Source organism: Eumetopias jubatus, unplaced genomic scaffold (genome assembly GCF_037043125.1).
Source record: "Eumetopias jubatus isolate StellerSeaLion01/CBP00866 unplaced genomic scaffold, mEumJub1_p1.0 scaffold_3, whole genome shotgun sequence".
Lineage (NCBI taxonomy): Eukaryota > Metazoa > Chordata > Mammalia > Carnivora > Otariidae > Eumetopias > Eumetopias jubatus.
In genome coordinates this window covers 176,294,242-176,319,089 of record NW_028274809.1, presented here as the reverse complement: position 1 = coordinate 176,319,089, position 24,848 = coordinate 176,294,242, and the positions used below count along the sequence as shown (strand labels likewise).

At 36.9% G+C, this 24,848-nt stretch overlaps 1 protein-coding gene across 1 annotated transcript in view; it reads right to left on the bottom strand.

Moving 5' to 3' along the window:
* The window catches only part of GPC5 (glypican 5), a 649,065-nt gene that overhangs the window by 381,380 nt on the left and 242,837 nt on the right, over positions 1–24,848 (bottom strand). The window contains exon 3 of the mRNA XM_088021980.1: positions 8,314–9,008. Coding sequence (XP_087878106.1) covers positions 8,314–9,008 — 695 coding nt within the window. The remainder of the gene's footprint in view (positions 1–8,313; positions 9,009–24,848) is intronic.

Below are 24,848 nucleotides of genomic sequence, written 5' to 3'. Positions count from 1 at the left end.
AGAAATGACCCAAATCAACAAAATCATGAATGAAAGAGGAGAGATCACAACCAACACCAAAGAAACACAATTATAAGAACATATTATGAGCAACTCTATGCCAGCAAATTAGACAATCTAGAAGAAATGGATGCATTCCTAGAGATGTATCAACTATCAAAATTGAACCAGGAAGAAATAGAAAGCCTGAGCAGACCTAAAACCTCTAAGGAAATTGAAGCAGTCATCAAAAATCTCCCAACAAACAAAAGCCCAGGGCCAGATGGCTTCCCAGGGGAATTCTACCAAACATTTAAAGAAGGATTGATACCTATTCTCCTGAAACTGTTCCAAAAAATAGAAATGGAAGGCAAACTTCCAAGCTCGTTTTATGAGGCCACCATTACCTTGATCCACAAACCAGCCAAAGACCCCATCAAAAAGGAGAATTATAGACCAATATCCTTGATGAACATGGATGCAAAAATTCTCACCAAAATACTAGCCAATAGGATCCAACAGTACATTAAAAGGATTATTCACCGTGACCAAGTAGGATTTATCCCTGGGCTGCAAGGTTGGTTCAACATCCACAAATCAGTCAACGTGATACAATACATTAACAAAGGAAAGAACAAGAATCATATGATCCTCTCAATAGATGCAGAGAAAGCATTTGACAAAGTACAGCATCCTTTCTTGATCAAAACTCTTCAGAGTATAGGGATAGATGGTACATACCTCAATATCATATAAGCCATCTAAGAAAAACCTACAGCGAATATCATTCTCAATGGGGAAAAGCTGAGAGCTTCCCCTCTAAGGTCAGGAACACAGCAGGGATGTCCACTATCACCACTGCTATTCAACATAGTATTAGAAGTCCTGGCCACAGCAATCAGACAACAAAAAGAAATCAAAGGCATCCAAAACAGCAAAGAGGAAGTCAAACTCTCACTCTTTGCAGATGATATGATACTTTATATGGAAAACCCGAAAGACTCCACCCCAAAACTGCTAGAACTCATATACGAATTCAGTAAAGTGGCAAGATATAAAATCAATGCAGAGAAATCAGTGGCATTCCTATACACCAACAAGACAGAAGAGAGACAAATGAAGGAGTCAATCCCATTTACAACCGCACCCAAAACCATAAGATACCTAGGAATAAATCTAACCAAAGAGGCAAAGGATCTCTACTCAGAAAACTATAAAATACTCATGAAAGAAACTGAGGAAGACACAAAGAAATGGAAAAACGTTCCATGCTCATGGATTGGAAGAACAAACATTGTGAAGATGTCAATGCTACCTAGAGCTAACTACACATTCAATGCAATCCCCATCAAAATACCATCCACTTTTTTCAAAGAAATGGAACGAATAATCCTAAAATTTGTATGGAACCAGAAGAGACCCCGAGTAGCCAGAGGAATGTTGAAAAAGAAAAGCAAAGCTGGCGGCATCACAATTCCTGACTTCCAGCTCTATTACAAAGCTGCCATCATCAAGACAGTACGGTACTGGCACAAAAACAGACACATAGATCAATAGAACAGAATAGAGAGCCCAGAAATGGACCCTCAACTCTATGGTCAACTCATCTTTGACAAAGCAGGAAAGAATGTCCAATGGAAAAAAGACAGTCTCTTCAACAAATGGTGTTGGGAAAATTGGACAGCCACATGCAGAAGAATGAAACTGGACCATTTCCTTACACCACACACAAAAATAGACTCCAAATGGTTGAAAGACCTAAATGTGAGACAGGAGTCCATCAAAATCCTAAAGGAGAACACAGGCAGCAACCTCTTCGACCTCAGCCGCAGCAACTTCTTCCTAGAAACATCGCCAAAGGCAAGGCAAGCAAGGGCAAAAATGAACTATTGGTATTTCATCAAGTTAAAAAGCTTTTGCACAGCAAAAGAAACAGTCAACAAAACCAAAAGACAACCAACAGAATGGGAGAAAATATTTGCGAATGACATATCAGATAAAGGGCTAGTATCCAAAATCTATAAAGAACTTATCAAACTCAACACCCAAAGAACAAATAATCTAATCAAGAAATGGGCAGAAGACATGAAGAGACATTTTTCCAAAGAAGACATCCAAATGGCCAACAGACACATGAAAAAGTGCTCAACATCACTCGGTATCAGGGAAATCCAAATCAAAACCTCAATGAGATACCACCTCACACCAGTCAGAATGGCTAAAATTAACACGTCAGGAAACAACAGATGTTGGCAGGGATGCGGAGAAAGGGGAACTCCCCTCCTACACTGTTGGTGGAAATGCAAGCTGGTGCAACCACTCTGGAAAACAGTATGGAGGTTCCTCAAAAAGTTGAAAATAGAGCTACCATACGATCCAGCAATTGCACTACTGGGTATTTACCACAAAGATACAAATGGTGGGATCCGAAAGGGTACGTGCACCCCAATGTTTATAGCAGCAATGTCCACAATAGCCAAACTGTGGAAAGAGCCAAGATGTCCATTGACAGATGAACGGATAAAGAAGAAGTGGTATATATACACAATGGAATATTATGCAGCCATCAAAAGAAATGAGATCTTGCCATTTGAAAAGGCATGGATGGAACTGGAGGGTGTTATGCTGAGTGAAATAATTCAATCAGAGAAAGACATGTATCATATGACCTCACTGATATTAGGAATTCTTAATCTCAGGAAACAAACTGAGGGTTGCTGGAGTGGTGGGGGGGTGGGAGGGATGGGGTGGCTGGGTGATAGACATTGGGTAGGGTATGTGCTATGGTGAGTGCTGTGAATTGTGCAAGACTGTTGAATCACAGATCTGTACCTCTGAAACAAATAATGTAATATATGTTAAGAAAAAAAAAGAAGAAGAAGATAGCAGGAGGGGAAGAATGAAAGGGAGTAAATCGGAGGGGGAGACGAACCATGAGAGACGATGGACTCAGAAAAACAAACTGAGGGTTCTAGAGGGGGAGGGGGCTGGGGGGATGTGTAGCCTGGTGATGGGTATTAAAGAGGGCACGTTCTGCGTGGAGCACTGAGTGTTATGCACAAACAATGAATCATGGAACATTACATCAAAAACTAATGATGTAATGCATGGTGATTAACATAACAATAAAAAATTTAAAGAAAAAAATAAAATACATAAATCTTAAAAAAATAAAATTCTGAGTTTCCATTAAAAAAAAAAGTTTGCTTCACACATAATGCCTTCTTGGCTTTTTGTTTCTCGTGGAACTGTTGGAGGTTGTCCTTGAGAGGAAGTGACTGCCAGTGGACATGTGAGCTGGATCCAGGCAATCAGAGGCTCCTAACTCTGCCCTGTCTCCTTGGAGTGTACATTCCTCCCACCATTCCCACTGGAAACCATTTCAAAGATGCACCCTTCAGAGAGTAATGTGTTGCCTCAACCTTATTTGTCTTACAATCCTTATTATACAAAATCATATAACACAGTGATTTTTAAGCAACTGTATACCACATTAAAAAAATAGAACCAAATTAGTGCCTTACCAGAAGTAATCCCAGCTACTACTTTAATTTTCCTTTTCAATTTATATAGAAGAATATCATCAAGATACTTAAAAACTCATGATTAATTTATTATGGTTTCATTTTGAGATGTAGATAAATGTGAATATGTAGAGAGGAAGTGATGAGGTATAGTTTCCTCAACAACAGAGTTTAATTAGAGTGCACTAGTGTGTACAATTCACCTTAAACTCAATTTTGATAGGTATTAAAATTGAAGTGAATAGCTATTCTAAAGTAATTTGAATGCAACCAGCTGAATCTCTACTAATAGTACATAGGAAAGAGATATGAAAAACTGATTATCTATTTAAAAATACAAATTAGGACTTTTACTGTTGGAAATTATGTTTCTAAACCCATTACAGACTTAAAAAAATTTTTTTTGTGGTAGTAATTCCCAAGATAGTAACATAGGAGGCTCCTGCATTTCTCTCCACCCACAGATGCACCAAATGGACAAAACATACAACTACCCATAGAGAAATTTCCTCTGAAAGAAATCTACAAACTAGCTGAACACCCTGGGTGGATGAGAAAACCCCTACCTGCAATGGGCAGGAAGGACTGAGATACACACTTGCCGTAAATCCCACCCTCAGCAAAGCACCGTTCAATCCGGAGAGAAACCCCAACTCCCAGCTGTGAAAACAGAGCATACCAAAATTTATGAGATCCAGCAAAAGCAGGGCTGGCTGGGAAGTTTATAGTGATGAACACCTACAGGAAGGGGAAAAAAATCACAAATAAACAACCTAACTTTACATTTACCTAGGGGGGAAAAAAGAACAAACTAAGCCCAAAGTTACCAGAAGAAAAGACATAGCAAAGATCAAAGCAGAAATAAATGAAATGGAAACTAGATGAACAATAGAAAATATCAATGAAATGAAGAGCTGGTTTTTGAAAGGATAAAAAAGTGGCTAGACTGAGAAAAAAATAGAGAAAACTCAATAAAATTATAAGTGAAAAAAGAGACACTACAACTGACATCACAGAAATATAAAGAATCACAGAGACTGCTAAGAACAAATTTATGCCAGCACACTGGATAACCTAGAGTAAATGGTTAAATTCCTGGAAACATAGAACCTACCAAAACTAAATCATGAAAAAAATAGAAAATCTGAACAGACAAATAATGAGTAAGGAGATTGAATCAGTAAAACAACAACAACAACAACAACAACAAAACCCACCTCTCAACAAAGAAAAGCCCAGGACCAAATTTCACTGGTGAATTCTACCAGATATTTGAATAAAATTTTTTTGTCAATTATATGCAAATAAAGCTGAAAAAAATTTTGTTTCTAAAATTGTACAGAAGATGTTGAAACACTGAAATTAACACAGGTCCTAGGTTCTTTGAATAAGTTAAAGTATTAAATTATGTTAAAAATATGTTAAATATAATGAATAGCAAAAAAAATTAACTTTATTTACAAAATAAATAGATTCCCTAACAAATCATTCAATCATTAAATGATTTCCTATATCTGCTAATTATTAATAGCCATTAATATTAAAACACATTATGGAGTTGCATAATGTTTTCTGAAAATTCCAAGGTTTTTTTCTCATTCAAGGAAAATCTTTACAATTATTTGTTTACATTAAATGACCATTAAAAAAAATTCTTAACTCTACACCACAGCAGGAAAGGTGTGTTTGCTTTAGGAGCATTTACAACATCAGAGAAACCAACAAAGTATCCATAAATGATACAACGTGATGATAATTAGTAGGATTCAAACATTCACCATGTACAAGACACTCATCTACGTGTGAAAGCTCATTTTATTCTAACAAGAACTCCATGATGTAGTTATTATTGCCCTGTTTCACCAAAGAGGAAACTAAAGCAGAGAGAGATGAATAATCAAATGCACCAACTCACAGCTAGTAAGTGGTAGAGCAGATGTGAAATCCAGTCGGACAGCAGAGCCAGTGCTTTTAATATCTACACTTTGCTGTTAATGTTTTATTAAATTAAGTATTGCCTTAAGCCCCAGAATAATTATAAAATGAAAATACTCTATTGTCAATTAGGTTCTGTTTCTCTAATGGCTTATTAAATAGAAGATACTTAACGATATTCTCAGGAAACAGAACATTTTTCTTTCCAGTTGAAATTCATCCAACGGAAACATGATACAGCAGATACCTCTATGGATTTCTTAAAGTGAAAATATGTATTTACTGAGGACTAGACTTGGAAGTCCTAGATCTCACAGATTGCTTTGGGAATGTGAGAAAGTCATTATTTTCTGGCTCTCCAGTAATTTATTTTGAATTTGTTAAATTCATTGATGTGTGAACTGGTTATTGAAGCTTGATAAATAGCTTATAAATCACTTTGAAGTTGGCAGAAATAAATATTAATGAGTCAATTTTCAAGGAATTTAAAGTCAGTATCTCCTTCTTCTATTGTCGTAAGTTTAAAAGAGAATCCCAGTTGTTCTATTTAGAAAAGAATCTACAACTTATTAGTAATGATGAATATTTCTCAAGATAGTCATAGGACTATTGATTATATCAAATCAAACGATTTGCCTAAAAGAAAAGAATGTTCTTTATAAATCCACCACAGAGTTTCATATGACAGAAGTCCTATTTAAATCTTACTTATAGTGGCACCTGGGGTGACTCAGTTGGTTAAGCATCCAACTCTTGGTTTGGTCTCAAGTCATGATCTCAGGATTGTGAGATCAAATCCCAGGCCGGGCTCCACACTCAGCAGGGAGTCTGCTTGAGATTCCCCCTCTCCCTCTCCCTCTGCCCCTCCCTCCACTCACCCATGCTCTCTCTCTCTCTCTCTCTCTCTCTCTAAAATAAATAAAATCATTTAAAAAATAAAAATAAAACTTATTTATAAAACACAAGTACAATGATGATTCTAATCCTTTAAGATACTAAAGTAAGCTGCTTCCCTGAGGTTTGCTCAGGGCTGGCCTTGGAATAGGGAAAGAAAAAAGCAAACATTTCCAGGACCAGTGTCTACCAATGTCAGAGCCTTACCAGCAGTACCCCACCTGGACCACTTCTACCCCCCCACACAAGCCCAAACAGAATCCTTTGTTACTAGGTGTTAATAGCTGTCCCAAGCCATACGACAAATGACTAGCCAACTCAGGACTTGAAAACATGTTTATCTAAGTACGAACCTGTGTCAGTTTAGTGTTTGAAATAGGAAAAACATAATTTTCTATGTGATAGATTTTAAGGATACAAACAGGCCCTCCAGGTGTCAAAAATACATAATAAAAGGCATTAAAGCTTATTTACTTATGTATATTAGAAAACTCTGACCCTTCGAGGTTACATAGCATGTCCCAAATTAATAATCAAATCTGAACTTGATTTCAGAGCTCTTGAGCCTGCCTTCCCTTCTACAAATACTTGACATCATAATAATCATATTTGTTTCCTGGATCTTATTTCTCATAACTAAGAAATACTTGAAACCTTAAACGTCTTTTATACCTCATTTGAGCTGGTTTATTATATCCTTCCCAAAAGCTCTGGTGCTAATCTGATCTCCAGAAAGAAATGAGATTGCAGAAAGATTCAGACCATTGCATATTGTTGGGAATCTTGTTCTCTGTCCAAGCACACCCAGCTGAATAAATTGGGAAGCAGGAGTTGAAATACAGCTCACTCTACCCACCAAGCCATATAAGGGTGTGGCATGCACCTAAAGAGGGCACCATGTCTAATCTGCATAATGGCACCTTATATGCTCACACAGGCCCTGCAAAGACCCTGGAAGTTGAGAAGAAAGGTGAAGAGATGACTGCACATAAATATTTTCAGATCCAATATCTACCAGAAATTAAAGTATGACCTATAAGGCTAATGATTAGGATATTTATTAATTCAGTAAATTAGGACTGGGGGGCAGGGAGATGGCTTCTCTCAGCACCAAGGAATATAATTTTGTTTCAGGAGAAATGATTTAGGCTAAACATCAGCAACAGGTCCTACTTCACTATATGGAGTATGAGACTGTTACTCAGGAGCCTGTGACTATATAAGAAAATGACTCTACAGAAGGTGGGAGAAACAGAACACTCCTATGCCCTTTTACTTGATGATTTTGTTTCAAACACTTTCTAAAGTTTTCTTGGAATAAAACACCATGATGTTGCATACAGCACATTTTGAAAAATCATTACACCATCAATGTGACAGATTCTGAAGAGTCTCTAAAGAAACACTTTTGAACATTAAGCTGTCAAGTCTTCATTTAATGAATATATCATTGGCATTTTCTATTTTAATGCTGAACACCTCTAAAATGCTAACAATAACTACCCATTTTTTGAGTAACAGACACCATACTAGTTAGTTTGCATACATATTGTCTATCTTCCCAAAAAAGAATACTCCAAAAGTTACATGTTACTATTCTCTTTTTATCATTGAGGAGACAACCTCAAAGAATCAAAGGCATCTGGGAATTTCTGACAGACGGCAGATTCAGATCCATGCTGGTCCCGATTTTCAAACTGAGTCCTCTCTCCCTCACTCAACTAACCCTATGAGAAGGCTTCTACTTAGAGGAGAAAGTGGAAAGTAGCTAATGAAACATCTACTGTACGATATAGAAAATATATCTTGACTCAAACATGGCATCCCATGCATTCTCCTACTCTTTCCTGAGGTATTAACTTGTTAAGCTGTCATCATTTTCAAGTACATAATGATGTGCTTATAATCAATGGGATTTCATGTATACAACTAATGCCTGAGCTCTAAGCCCTCGGTCAGGAGATGTGGCGGGGCCGCCTACCTGTTCCGATAACTTCTGTCCATTGAGGTGAGCCTGCATCACAGCGTCGTTAACAAGCACGTGGAAGTTCAGGAGCACATGTTCAATGTCGTATGTTCCGTGCATGGCGTCCGATAGTTCCTCCAAGGACCGGATGTAGGCATGCCAGTGCGGATTCAGCTCCACCGTGTGTGCCAGGCAGCCTCTCACGACGTTGAGGCAGTACCCCATGCAAGGCTTACTGAGAGTCAGGCCCTGGCAGAGAGGGCAGTACTGCATCCTCAGGAGGGCTCTGCTGCACTCTTTGGAGACGTGCAGATGGTCTGTGGTATTGATGACTTCGATGCCCAGATTCAGCGCCTGCAGAAATGTGCGGCTAGGCAGCAGTGATCGCCCCATCTGCCCCATTACTCTTTTGGGAATATTACCAAATGGACTAACATCCCGGCGGGCCGTCCGGATGCATTCTGAGTATTCCAGGGAACTGTCTGTCATGCCAGGATTAATGAGGTGATTGTAAACGAGAGGGAAAAGACTGTCAAAGAATCTGTTTATGAACTCTTCAGGATTAATATCCGCACCAAATAAATAGAGCCCCACATCAGTGAACAACTCCTGAACTGAGGCTGCAGCCTCTAGGGCCATGTTCCTGTAGGTGTTGCAGAACAGAATGCTGGTGTAATTCTCTGCTTGTCTGATGAGAGTTTCAAGGGCTTCTGTAACAAAAGCAGAGGTAAAACACGAAAAGGCTTAGTATTCATGTTAAAACTGGGCATCTGTCTGCTCCAGACAGTAAATGAGCTTAATGCATCCTGTGCAACCTAAGGATCCAAATGGGAATGCTCAGCCTACTAACCCCACTTTAGCTTTCCAAGGATAATGGCTGGTCAAGAGAGGGCGGGCATTTAGTTTTCTAAGATGTATTTCCTAGAGTCAAACATCTTTAGAAAGTATAGAAATAAAAAAGTTATGATTTCATAATTCGCTGCTTATTCTGTTGCACAGTCAGCCACAAACCACCAATGACAGAAGAAAAGTGTCACTGAGAAGACAATTTCCAACTGTGAGTTCACTGTTGATAAAAGACTGGCATTAGATGCTTGATTCAACACCTACTGTATTTTTACAGTTTTTCAATGTCTTTTTTTTCCAGAATGAAAGCTAGTAGATTATACACTAGTTACTGCAAAGAGAAGCTATACACCCACAGGGAAAGCTGATAATCCTCAGACCCCCTAGCATGTTCAAATTAAAAAGAAAGTAAAATATTTCATGGTTAAACAATGCCTTGACTGGCAAACCCCGCTAAGTACTAGGAAAGTTGTGAGTTGTATTAGTCGATGACAGTAATTGTGTGACCATCTTCTGAACCATGTTCTGTTGTTCTTATCACCTTATCACCCAAACACTTTACTGTGGACATTTTATTTTCTCACTTAGGGAACTGATGCTCCCAAATCAATTTCTCCGTAGAAATAACAGAGCATGATTTATCCACAAATTAAGGAAGGCTGTAGTAATTGGCTGGCAACAGTTATATTTCAAAATGATAGCTTTAGGCAGCAGTTGAACACCTTGGATATTCTAGTAATTACATTTTATAATTAGCCTAATTATAATAAATAATGATGCTGGACTGTTATCAATACATAATTAATTATAAAATACATCAATAAAATTTTCTCCCATAACCCCGATCTCATAGTTATTTTTAATTAGGTTGTAAAAGACCACACAGTAATTCAGTAATCAGACCATTGAATATATTATAAAAGGAGATGGAACGACAGTAGAATGAAATGAAATAATAAAAGGCAGAAGTGCAGGGAGAGCTACTAATAAAGTGGAACTGTGTCTACTTTATTAGTAGTGCATGCATATGCCATAGTGTCCTAAAAACAAATAAACAGCAACAACAAACCAAACCAAACACCTTTATGAAAAGCACAGACAGATAAAATACAGTATCGTGTACTCTGATTCTGTTCGCAGACCATTCAATGTTGAGTTTCAAGCTTTAGTGTGATATATCAAGGTGCTTGCTCCAGACTGAATATTTGTTTCCCCCCTAAAATTAATATGCTTGAAATCTAATCTCCAACATGATGGCACTTGGGAGTGAGGCTTTTGGGAGGTGACTAGGTCATGAGGGTGAAGCCCTCGTGAATGGGATTAGTGCCTCTGTAAAAGAGACTCTGGAGAGTTCCTTGGCCCCTTCTGCTACGTGAGGACACAGGGAGATGACCATCCGGGAACCCAGAAGGAGGCCCTCACCAGACAATGATTCTGCCAGCACGAGGATCTTGGATGTCCCAGCCTTTAGAACTATGAGAAATAAATGTTTTTTTGCTTATATAAGGCATGCAGTATTCTGCGACACCAGCCTGAACTAAAGAAGGGCATCTACCCCATCAACAAAGGCAACAGCTTTTATTTATTTTTTATTTTTTTTAAGATTTTATTTATTCATGAGAGACAGAGGTTGAGGGAGAAGCAGGCTCCCCCGCAGAGCAGGGAGCCCAATGTGGGACTCGATCCTAGGACCCTGGGACCATGACCTGAGCCGAAGGCAGACACTTAACCAACTGAGCCACCCAGTAACCCAAAGGCAACCGCTTTTAAAGGTAACCTTTAAAACCTATAACCTTTGCGATTCTATGGCAACACAGAGTACTACACACTCTAACTTACTAAGGAAACAGGACTCCTGTTATCTCTGCATCTCCAGAGCCCACTAGAATGTAAGCCTATCTACTCTACCCTCAGTAAAAATGAGTGAATGAAGGCTTCGAGTGAGATTAGCCGCTCTGCCAAGTGAGATCACCTGATCGCCCAGGCTGGGTAAGGGAAATTCCGATTGCCAGGTCTCTGCGCTAGGGTTTGCAACTCAATGGGTCTGTTTTGGTTCACAAGTCTGCATTTAACCAGCAGCTTCCATGACTGTTTCAACCTAGCAGTTTTTGAAAAATTGCACTTGCAGATAATCTATAAAATGTTCTCTCCACGTTTATACAGCAGCTCAACAAGCATTCCACCATACAGTCTGACCCCACAGCTGCAATCTCAGCCTCGGCACTCTGCTTTCAAAGACCTGCAAGAGTGAGTGTGAAAAGTGAATTAAACCTGTGGTTGGAACTAAAATAAAACTGCTAAGCTTATATTTTTCTCATTAATATAGGTTTGTGTCTCTCAGCAAATTGCGTGTGGCCAAGAATTACGAGGTAGGTTGCAAATGAGATTATTTGCCAGTGATGGTTAAATAGCAATGTTTGCAATTTTTTTAAGATAAAATAAGGATAGATTTAAAGATACCAATACCACAGGCACGCTTACATACTCCCCACCAGTTTTTCTAAGGTGTGTGCTGTAGACGTGATTGTGACCGATACCCGCCATAGGATTCTCAGTGCAATAAACGTTGAATGCTACCCCAGGAAATACAAATGCTCCATCTGATTTCTGCCAACTCTAAGTGATGTTGAAACACACTCTTTTAAAGTAAAAAATAAAATGTTTCTTTATAAATTCCAGTCCCAGTAATGTACAACTTGTAATGATTCAGGAATATATGGAATTTATCTTTTCAGCTCCTGTAACAAATAGGTTTTGCAAATTAATTTATTCTGTGAAAGCAATATTGAAAAGAAGATATTTAATGTTTAGGATTTTTACTTTTATTTTATTTCAGACTAGTTTTCATCTGATCTTTTAAACAAAATAACTGCAAAGTATATAAAAATGTTAGGAATCCTATTAGAGTAACATTTTAAAACTTGTCTCTAATGTAAATATTATAATTTTAGTTTTCATGACTATGTATTGTTTTTGCTAACCTCTGAATAAGAGATGACATGTGTCCAAATACCAACATTCTGACTATTTCCTGAATATCTAAACACAAAATGGATTTTTAAAATGGACTATTCTGTAGCAGTTTTTCAGTATGCTATTAACTTATTAACTTATTGCAATATAAAGATTTTTTTTCAATCTGTGTTAAATCTGATATTGACACATTCCAGTTAGTTGAATTACCTAAACATGTGTTGGTATATTTGAATGTGTGTATTTGTGATCCTAAATATTTCTTAAATCCAATGACAAACATTAAATAATTGTTCTATATACATTTGAATCTTTAAGGATTAAGGATAAACATACTTTTGTGAATTTTTGATCCTAATATAAAATGTTAATATATAAACACATCAGAAACTGAATAGTCTAGAAGCCAATCCACTGAATGATTTTGTTAAATTTTTTTTAAGAAAAGTTGGCAAAATCCGAAGTTGAATCTACTAAAATTAGCTGGGAATTTGCAAACTCATCACTTCATTCTCCTATGTTTTCCATAGTTGAGTGCTTCCATTTTATGGAATTAGTATTATGATTTTAACAAGAATTTAAACTTGTCAAAAGAATTGTCAAATAAATAAATGATTTTGCTGTTGTGCAAAAGAATAATCCACATACAAAATCAGTATTCATAAATCCAAGGTAGGGTAGATGCTAAATAATTCATCACGTTTACTTCATTATTAAAGAGAAACCATACTGTCCTTTCATTACAAAGTTTTAGTAAGTAAAAAACAGCCCTCACCTAAGCTATACAAATAATAGTGTTCTGTTGATGTGCCTAAAATTATAACACCTAGTGAAAATAAATAAACATTTGCTAGGCTTGCTTAAGGAAGTTAAGAAACAGACTAGGAAAAAAAAATCATCTGTTGCTTTTCACTGAGAATTTCAATAAGCTCTTCTTTCCAGTGCTATCAGATCAAGTCTACCAAGGCAGGAAACTTCCAACTTTCCTTTTAATGCCTAGGAGTGGTAGGTTGAGTAAGAAACTGTTATCTAATTACTGACTGAATAAAAAACATAATTTCCCCCAGCTTTACGAGAGAATTAATTTCTGTATCATCTCATTAAGTAGAAAATGAAGTTGGAATACATGAAGTTGATCTGCAACCACTTCTATTTTCAACATTAACATCCTGTGAAAATTTAATAACAAAATACCCATGACTGGAAACTTGTATCAACTGTTCACAGCCCACATTCCCTTTAGAGATATTTTACAGTCCATACCAATGATTACTGACACTTAAACTGAGGATTTAAACTTAAATACAAGTGGTGGAGACAAAACAAGGTGATACTGATTTAAAATTAAATTTGACAAATTGCAAAATCAGTGAAGACTTATATGCACATAGCTTTTTACAATGGGAGAAACAATATTTACAGAGCTTTTACTGCTTTAAAAATAAAGATGATTTCAAAATCTAATGATCATGAAATAACTGTTATAATAACCTCCCCTGCATGACATGAACATTTTATGACCCTTTTCATATTTTCATTATTTTTGATAATATGGACATTTTAAGATACAAAGTTCAAAGTATCTATTACAATTTAAGACCCCAGATATTCTCAAACATAGCAATGAAATAGATGAAGAAAGATTAAATCATACCAACTGTGGATAATCAGATGATTTTACAATGTGTACCTGGGTTGGAGAGAAATTTTCAGAGGAAATTTACATATTTGTGCCTTACAATTCTCAAGTCACAAATTTTGTTACTACCACAGATAATTCCTCAATATCCTGCTACTTCAGAGCTAGTTTGTGTCAGAAATTATCTTTTCCTCTGTACTAATTATCAGTACATGAGTAGATAGGTAGAGACAGGTAGATCATTTCAAGAGCAATTTCTCAACCAGTTTTTATCACATACATATTACAATGAACTGTAAATCTGCCTTTCTTATTTAACAAAAATGCCTTCCAATAATTTTAATATGGTCACATTTAGTAATTCCTTCAATTAGCAGAAGACCATCATAGCCACTGTGAAGACATGCATATTTAAGTAAAAGAAGCAATTACCAATTTCTCCAGTCTGAAGTTTTTATACTGAATTCATCCCTTTGATATTTGCATATTTCCTCAACTTTTTCACAAAATGAAATGTATAATAAAAGTTTTCTAGATTAATTTAATGACATATTTTAAATGTTATGCAGTATGATTTATAATATCATTCTTCAGAAATTAGTCATCTATACAAATAAATAGTAAGTGGATATTAATCTGTATCACCAAAAATTAACATATTAGTAATTAATCTGGTCTCCTTGGACAAGCACTGCATGGAAAAATACTTTCTCAACTTTTCTCCTTCCTCATTTCCCTCCCCACTAATGAGGTTATCATGGTGCTTCACATTTATTACTATTATCATTTTATAATCATTTATGTTCTGAAAATCAATTTATGACTTTAGCAAGGATTTAAACTCATTTAAGCACTTACGTAACAGATAAAATCAATGTCAAACAACTCACTATAGATTGTTTCATAAGTTATTGTGGGATGAAGATTTTAAATCAAATCTAATAATTTTTAAAATAAACCAGAAACAGGAGTGCCTGGGTGGCTCAGTCAGTTAAGCATCCGACTCTTGATTTCGGCTCAGATCATGACCTCATGGCCATGGGATCAAGCCCTGCATCTGGCCCCATTCTCAACGCAGAGTCTGTTTAGGATTCTCTCTCTCTGTCTCCCTCTGCCCCTCCCCCCACTTGCTCGCACTCTCTAATAAATAAATAAAATCTTTAAAAATAAATAAACCCAGAAACACAATCTAGAAATACAGAACTGTCATATAAAACAGTTTTTTATTCACTGATTTATATCATCTTCTACTGTTATACAAAACTAAAAAAAATCAATATCCTTTATTGGTGGGTCTTTTTCCTTTTTTTTTTTTCCCCTTAATTCCATACTCTAACACACTGGTCTCCTTTACTTAAACAAAAACCTTTATGTCACTTTACTTCATAATCTCATTTTCTCTTTTTGATAGCTCAAGAAAATAAGAATGTTCTGTATTTTCAGCTTAGAGTGACACATTGCCCATTCCTTCTTCAATGTATTCAAATCCAATTGTTGTTTTTGTCACTCGTTGCATTCATTCATTAAACCATTATTTTTGAGCACCTGCTGTAGACCTCAATACTAAAGTTGAAAAGTCTACCCTCGTGAAGCTTAGAGTCTAAAGGATAGGAAAATATAAAAGCAGACATATAAATACGATTTATTGTTGTATTAAGTAAGTACTATAGAAAAAACATTAAAGGGTAGAGAGTGATAAGATCACTGCTTTGGAGGGCTCTAGGTCGGTTTGTCCATAATCAACTCATTAGCACACAATCAAAAGTAAATTCCCTGACTAATCTATTCCCAAAAGCAAAATTCCTGAATTTACCAACTATAACCAAACTATCCGAACTATATATAATATTTGGTTATTTGGCACATTAAAAAATTAATTTGGCAAACTGGTTTGGGCAAATTGATTTTCTATGGATTGAGCATTTAAGATAATGTGAGCAGGAAAGCCTCCACTGAGGAAGCAACATTTGAGTAGAGACTTTGTTAATGAAAAAAGCCAGCCATGAGCAGATGGGGTGTGGTTAGCAGGTTTGTAGGAAGTGGAATGCAAGGTTCTGAGGTGTGAAGAATCTTGCTGTCTAAAAAAACTGAGGAAAGTCAATGTGACTGGAGAACAGTGAGAGGAGGGGAGAAAGATCAGAGAACTCAGAACAGCCTCACAGACTATGGTCAAGGGTTTGTATTTTATACATGGAATGAGGAGCTACTGGGGAATTTTGTACATGGAGAAACGTGATCTGGTTTGTATACTGAAGGGTCACGGCTGCTGTGTGGAGAATGGACTGTTGGGACAAGGGCAAGAGAGAAAACAGGGAGTTGAGTTCATAAGCTATGGTAACAGTAAGCGTGACAGATACCGTGGCCTGGACTGGAGTGGTAGTGGAGTAAGATGCAAAAAGTCATCACACTGACCACATGTATTAATAAGTGGTATCCAAAGCGACTTGCTGTTGTGTGGAGGGAGATGCAGGGAAAATGGGTAAATGAAGGATACCTCTGAAGCCTGTGCCTCGGCAGCTGGATGCACAGTGGTGCCAATTACTGAGATAGGCAAGTCTATGGAGGCACCATGTTTGTGTGCGGTGGGAGTTGGAAATTCAGAGTTCTACTTTGGACGTGGTAAGACTGAAATACCAATTAGAAATTCAAATAAAGCTTCCCAGTACAGTGTTAGATAAAATAATTTGTGTCTCAGGGGGAAAGCGGAGCCTGCTGACATAGACCTGAGATGGATGGGCAAGGAGAGTCAAATCCGGGTACTGAATGAAATAACCTAAGAACGGAAGATAGGAAAGAGTGCAGAGCTGCAGGAAAAGAAGAGCCGCCAGCAAGAAGAATGAGAATAAAAAGCCAGTGAAATGAAAAGAAAATCAGGAGAGTGGACTAGGCCAGAAACCAAGGGAGGAAAATGATTCAAGTAGAAGGAAGTCATCCATCATGTCAAATGCTATTAAGAGGTCAAGTGAGATGAGGAATAACAACCTACCATGGGCACTGACAAGAGAGAGGCTCTGAATGACCTTGACAAGAGCTGCCTCAGCAGAATGTGAGCACAAAAGAGAACAGGAATTGAGGCAATATATAGACAACTCTCTTGAAAATCCTTGCTATAATGGAAGTAGAGAACCAAGACAGGCAGGGGAGGGAAATGCGAGGGCAAAGCTATTTGTTTTAGGAGGAGGGAGAATTTATGGGATGTTCATATGCTGATAGGAGCAATTTGATCAACAAATAAATACTGATGGCTGAGCAGGGGGTAAGAACTCCTGGAGAAGATTTTTTGAATAAACAAAAGAATGTAATCTAGGGCACGTGTGGATACGAGGGCACTGGCTGCAGAAGGGATGTTAAAGTTGCCAAGGATGGTAGTAAGAGAAGTGAAGAGAGAGAGAGAGAGAGAGTGGGCTGGGTAATAAAGTCTTGAGTTGATAAGGGAAGACAACCAGAGTTCTGACGAATGACAGTCTGGAGTACTAGTATGTAGTCAGTCTTCCGGCAGGCATGTCCAAGGGGATTTTCTTGAGGAGAAGGGAGCAACCACGTGGATCAAGGAACACACTCCCCCCCCAACCACAGAAGATGCTTATAGTGGCTTCCTATTACTGTTGTAGGAAATTACCACAAAATAAGCAGCTTAAAACAAGAGAAATTTACTCTCTAGATGCCAAAAGTAAAAATCAGAACCACCAGGCTGAAATCACCAGAGACCAGGCTGAACTCCCTCCAGAAACTTTAGGACAGAACCTGTTCCTTGCCCCCTCCAGCTTCTTGTGTCTGCTGGCACTTTTTGGCTTGTGGGTGTGTAAATCCAGTCTCTGCCTCATAGTCATGTTGTCTTTTCTGTGTGTATCTCAAATCTCTGTCTCCCTTTTAAGGATATATGTGGTAGTTTTTAGGGTCCGGCCAAATAATCTAAAATAATCTTCCCATCTCAGGATCCTTAACTTCATCACATCTGCAAAGACCTTTTTATTCCCAGATTTACAGATGCAGGGATCAGTCCCTGATATCTCCAGAGGCCAATATTCAACCTACTATAATACTGATCATGGAAGACAACAAATGTCTACACTTGACTTGCAAATTCAGGAGACAAAGATTCTAGTCTAGGCTTTTCCATAAACCAATCATATGAGCCATTTAACTTGCCTAAGCATCAATTTTTCTTTAATAAAATAGGTATCATAGTGTCAGTTCTGACAATGGGACAGTGTCCGTTAAATTCAAATGAAATAAAGTACACGCTGACGCCTGGTGGTCTCTCCCCGTGTTTACGTCCTGCACTGGAAAGATGTTTGAAGAATGACTGTCACCTCCTCCCTTTCCTGAGGGATCAGAGGTCCTCTGAGACAGGAATCATGTCCTGTTCATCTTTATGTCTCCCAACCCTTGGTTCATTGGAAGCCTCACTTACATTCTTATAGGTGTAGGTTCAAATCCACAGTGAAATGTTAGGTATGTGACTATAAATTTTCTAACTTCCCCACACCTCATTTATTCTCATCACAAAACAGGTAGAGAGACACTTTCTATCTTATATGGTGGCTTTGATGATTAAATGAATTTGTATATGCACACACTGTCCTAGCACCTGCAGGTGGAAAGTGCTCAAAATACATTTAAGAATCCTACTACTTTTAATCTCTCACTTGTGCTATGTACTTGCCATAAGCTAGATGCTCTATTAAATTCCTTTGGTAGGGGCCCTGGGTGGTTCAGTCAGTTAAGCATCCAACTCTTGATTTCTGCTCAGATCATGATCTCAAGGTTGTGAGATCGGGCCCCACATCGGGCTCTGCACTGGTGTGGAGCCTGCTTAAGATTCTCTCTCTGCAACTCCCTCCTCTCTCTCTAAAAAAAAAAAAAAAAAAAAAAAAAAAAATGCTTTTGTTAAATTAATTCACTTTGTTCCCCAACCCATGGTGTAGGTAATCTTACTATAATAACAATTAAATAAATAATAAATTACTAAGGTTATAATAAATATCAGAAGTCTGATAAACAACAGTATGGAATACTAGCAGGTAGTGAGTCTGGTGAACATAATTACAGACTGAATATAATCAAAATAGTGGTATTATAAATAATTATTATTAGCATTCCCATTTTAAAGATAATCAAGCTTCAGCACTGAAAATTAAGTGATTTCCTAAAGTTGCTCAAGTAAGTGACTTTATATATTTATATGGAAAGGGGCAGAGCCTGCATCTGAAGCCAAGCTATCTGGCTCCAGAGTCTAGGTTCTGAACTATTGGGATACGGAGGCTCTTTAAAAAGGCTGAAAGACTATTTAAATAAGCTAAAAAGGGGCCATTTGGTAAATATTTAAGCTAAAAATGAAACAAAACTTTATACATCCAATTAAATGCAGAGGTTTCACTGTTAATTTAGTACCTTAGGCTATTACATGTGGTATATAATCCAAATTAGCCATTATAATTATTCCTTTGTTGGGAAATTAACAAATATTATTAACATAGCAAAAATAAATGAAAAGAAATCCCTACATGTGTTGTGCTGGGGTCCAAACAGCTGAAGATTTTCCAATATTTGTAATTATTATCTGGAAAATTCATCCTAACCTCTGGGAAAAAAGGAGACCATGTAAGATCTTTATTACCAAGTTCATGTGGAGAAGGAAATAAACACTGTTACTCTTCAATTCTGACCCTCCAAGAAAGAGTCTATATTTGAAAAGACTGTAAGGAAAGATGTAATAAGGTTCAGAGAGAACAAGAAGGTCAAGTTCCACTCAGAGATAAAGGTTGAGGATCCAGGGATTTTTGCTGGTGATGGTCCGTAAATTCCATCAGGAAACAGTGGAAGATTCAGGTGGACAGAGAGAGATAACTGAATGGTTCAGATTAAAGGTTGCACTGGGCCACTGAAATGGCTCAAGGTCTCTATAGACCTCTACCTAACCAAATGCAGGGTCTTCTTCGCAGGACTCGCACTCTCCTGGGTACGTCAGCCCCTAAAATGGATGGCATTGAAACCCTTACATCCTCTACAGGGCATTTATTTTTCTTTCACTCATTCCTCCAAAACCTAGGCCAGTTTTGTTTTTTTTTTTTTTTCAAGCCGTGGTATTTGTTCTATATGATCTCGTTCAAAATATAACACTACTTCTACAATATCAAATGAAACTTCCAAGCTAATGAGCCCCAAAGGTACATATGTTACTCAGTGATTCCCAAAGTTTTTGGCCTCAGGATCCTTTACATTCTTAAAAGTTACTGAGAAACCTGTAAAGCTTTTGTCTTGGAGGGTTCTATTTATAGATATATATATTATTTTACAATAACAATGGGTAACTATTTAAAAGTATTTATTCAGCCCTCTTAAAAAATAACTATCACAAACTTATTACATTAGAATAAATTACATATTTTGTGAAAAACAACTATATTTTCCAAAACAAATAGTGTGAAGAGTGGCATGATTTTACATTATTGTAAATTTTATTACTACCTGGCTTAATCCAAGAGAGCCAACTTCTCAAATCTGCTCCTGGGTTTAATTCATTTCAATATGTTGTCTCAGTCAAGGTATATGGAAAAAAATCTGGGGTGCCTGGGTGGCTCAGTCGGTTAAGCGTCTGCCTTTGGCTCTGGTAGTGATTCCAGGGTCCTGGAATCGAGCCCCGCATCAGGCTCCCTATTCAGTGGGGAGTCTGCTTTTCCCTCTCCCTCGGCCCCTCTCCCCTGCTCATGCTCTCTCCTGTGTGTGGTCTCTTTCTCTCTCAAATAAATAAATAAAATCTTTAAAAAATATATATCTTAAAAAAAAAAGGAAAAATATCCAGTCTCCCAAAGATACGCAGTTGGCAAAAGGAGGTATATTTAACCATCTTTTCAGATAATTGTCAATATTCTTCTTTGCTATTACACCAAAACTTGACAATTAATTTTTTTTTTTCACGGTCAGTTGCGACGTCCCATTGGTTTGCATTTTCCTATGCATGGTTCTATTACCCATGCATGATTTTGTAACTCAGTCATTAACATTTAGAAATGTTGGCTCACACATTATGCACATTTTCTCAATGCTGACAGAGTTGGTCATTTCTGTATGTAATCAGGAACTTTTCAAGTTTATGGTGATCCCTGTAAGTTTTCTATAATTCCAATTTTCTCTTGAAATCTCAAGTGTTATCCCTGGCAACAAACACCATGAGTTATTTTTCTTGAAGTGGTGGGTTCATTTTAGTCCACTTTGAGAAAATGTCTACCCAAATATGCACATCTGAATCATCATAATTTGTCAGTCATGTTTTTCACTAAAAAAAAAAAAATGTGCTCAAGAAAAAGAGTGGATAGTTGATCTTGCAGTTGAAACGATCACACAGGTGTCTTTCGTCAAGAGGGCCATTATCATTTAGTACGCAGAAAATGTGCTTTATGTATTATGTCAACACACAGAATGTGAAAAATATGTATATAATTCGGGGCTGATGTATAACAAGATTAATAATTTTTACTGCTTCATCAGGACTTTTTAAATGAAACTGGACTTTTTTTCCTGCAAGTTTGTAGGTATGAAGAATACAATGACTATGAGTACAAGTTGGTACCACTAACTTAATTTGCAAAAGGTCCAACAGTTTTGCTCTCCACTGTGTTTGCACTACCAAAGGAAATGCCAATGCAGAGAAAAAGAAAAATCATGTCTTGATAGTATTATGAAAATTGTTTTGATCTCCCACACATTCCGAAAAGATCTTATGAACCTCAGATTACACTATGAGAACTGTTGAGGAAGCAAAATTTTCTTACCCGGAGATCTAATTATTTTTCAATGCCTAACATCAAGCTGGATCTTTTTTGGTCTACTATTCTCTTCTGCTTTTCTCAGCATCTTCCTGACTTCCTTTTCATATATTAAAATCAGCCTTGTAAGCATTCAGACTCAAGGTGCTAAGATTCTTATTTCCTATGTCTAATTAGTCATCAATAACTATTCTTTCTTTCTTAAAAAAAAAATCTTCCCCATTACCTTATGTTGCCTCCAAAACTATCTTATCCAACCTGGAGTCCTGAAGAAGTTCCCACAGATTCCGTAGACTTTTCTTTCCACACCAATCTGTGAGCATTCTAAATGTTTTCACTCTGCCTTTTACCTATGTATTTAAATATAATGTTCACTCCAGAACCAAGTCCAAATCCCACAGACCTGAGCAAATCAACACAATTTTATTTACACTACGGGGTCTCCAAGGCATGCCTAAAAGGATATCCAGGTGCCAGAAAAACCATTTTATCAAGTAGCACATGGTATTCTAAATTAAAAGGAGTTAATTGGACCTACAGTCCCTCTAACTACGCAATTATACAAATTATACAAATTATACATCTTATCTTTTAAAGCTAGTTCTGTATAATCCATAAATGTACAAAAGCAAATGGTCTCCAGCTAAAATGGCTAGTATCCTCTAAATAGCTACAGTGGTTTAATTTACTTTGTCATCAGAGTTAATTATATTCACTTATTTCATTATGTCAAATCACTGCAGATCACTGACCATATTTATTGGTCTCAGAAACATATTTATTTTAAACCCTCTTCCAGAAAATTTTGGTGGATATTTTTTTGCCAAAAGGTGAATACAAATCTGTATCTTAGCATCTTACATCTTCCCCATTTCATAGGGAAGGAATATTTGCCTATAGTATAGTGTTAAAAATACATTTGTTTGTTCTGTTAGCTTTATAGTAACGGCTAAGAAAGGTCACTGGGCAATACAAGAATCATCACTATACAAATTCATACTAAAGTAAAATACTGGTGAGTTCTAACCACTGAAAAAATGGTTTTAGTTTCATTCTGGAATCTCCTAATTTTAAAACATCCTAGCCATGGTCTACAGATCTGCTAGATTATATTGCCACGTGTCATGTTTGGGTGCTTCCTATAATTACAGGCCAGCAAACGGAGGAAGAAATGGATTGCAATATTCACTCCAAATTTAAAGGCAGTTTAGTAAATATACTGTTTCTATCTTGACAAGAAATAAACTCCCTCAGAAGTAGGCAATCTTTTAGACCATTACATCCTTTCCAAATAGCAGGAGGAAAAAATTTAAATACTTTCTGATAACTGAAATGGGTTGTAAAGCACAAAATCAATCAGACCGAGAAGACTCCGTTTTTACTCCAACATCCATTCCTCTCTCATAGATGTTATCAGAAAATATTTCAACAGTAACATAGTGAAAAGCAGAAAGCATAGGATATAACAATTTTGTGATTTCAGCTATGGGATGCTAACAGCCCTCTATAAATTTGCTAGAAATCTAAACTTTAAAAAAATAGGTGCTTCAAAGATATCTTTTAAAAATCTGTTTTAAGTTATTATAATTTCAATGATATGACTTTAGAAATAATATAGATTTTCCTCATAAAAATCTACCAGGTCCCCACACCCCCTATTCAAATATTTGCTGCCCTTATTCAGAATGGTTGTTAAATAAAAGTGAAAAAACTTATTACTACAATTTTGCAGAGCCAAGGTCAAAGCGTTTGGAGTATCAATGTGTTGGAAATGTAAAAAAAAAAAAAAAAAGAAAAGAAAGAAAGAAGGAAGGAAGGAAAAAAATATAAGTGTGCTAAAATTCATCTCCCAAATGTTCCAACCCCAGCTCAGGAACTATAGGCTCTGTTCTATTAAAAATAAACAAATAAAAATAAGCCATTTAGATAAAGAAGTTCTAGAACCTTTGTCATGCCTCACTGCCATGTTTAATTCAGTCGAAATATAGTAGCCTTGTAGCTAATGCACCAAATACCATAAAGCTGGTGCTAAAATCTATCTTTTAATTGTTCTATAGGAAATTGATCTTAGCTTCTGTGTGGAGCTGCACCTATACATTTGAAAATCATTACAAAGTAGAGCCCATCATTTAGGAAGACACAAATCAATGTTCAGTCTTGATAGAAAGATTGAGTCATATTTCCACTGTATTGCACTTGTGCTTATGAATCCCCTATGTTTTCTTTCATTCTCAAACTATTATCCACGATGTTTCATACATCTTTTCTACAAAGAACTCCAATACAGTTAATCAGCATTTTGATCTCAATAGGTTTGCCCACTTTGTGTTGTGGTCTACACTGGTCATCACTACACTTGCTTTTATGTTACTATTTTCAATTTGAATTCAGATGTCATTTTCACATATGCAAGCTGTTCCCCTGTCCAGATACAATGAAGGGTTTTAGACAAACTTGATTCCATCCACAGACTTACAGACTAGTGGTCTGTCTGTCCCTCCCTCCTACACTCATGAGGCTAAGGGCAGCTCACTTACTACTCTAGCCATACCAAATAACAGCTTCTTCTCAAAACCATTCTCTGGATGGAAATGAAAGCTAGCTTGGAAGTCTAAATAAAGCCATATTCTCCCCCACATATAATTTGTGGTACAGCATTTCCAAGAGCCTCATTATAGTTCAGAAACTCTTTAGTTATCCTTAAAGCCCAAGACTGTTTTAATGTTCCAGAATGAGTAAATTATTCAGACAGGATTTACTGTGCACGAGGGAGGGGATAAAAGAAAAAAAAATAGTAACACTTGGTAAAGTTTCACCAATGGTATTTTAGTAGACACTTTATATAATTTCATCTACTTAAACTATGCTAAGTTGCTACCCAGGGTACCATACAGCGTTCAAGCTATATAAAAACTCATTTTGTTCATTATGTTTCTAAGTACGTGTACAATATACACTATGGTATATTGGTCTGTAGTACCAGATATGACCTCACATTGATGAAATATTTAAAAAGCCAAAAGCTCCCATTGCCTATAACAGTGTTCCTTAAACCCTAATATGAATAAAAGTTACTTCAAGCTTCTGATTTAATCAAGACACTCAGATTCACCAGGTCCGGCTGGGATACTTAAAAGCTCGCCCTGGTGTTTCTGAAAGTCTGAACAGATAGAAGATGAACTTTCTTGTGTGGAACCTAATCTATTGTTCTGCTCTCATGTTGGCCACTCCGTCTCTTTCTCTGCTCCCCGTCCTTTCAACTCACAGACAGCTGATGCTCACAACACAGAAATATGATGCTGTTTTGTTCTCCCAAAACTTCA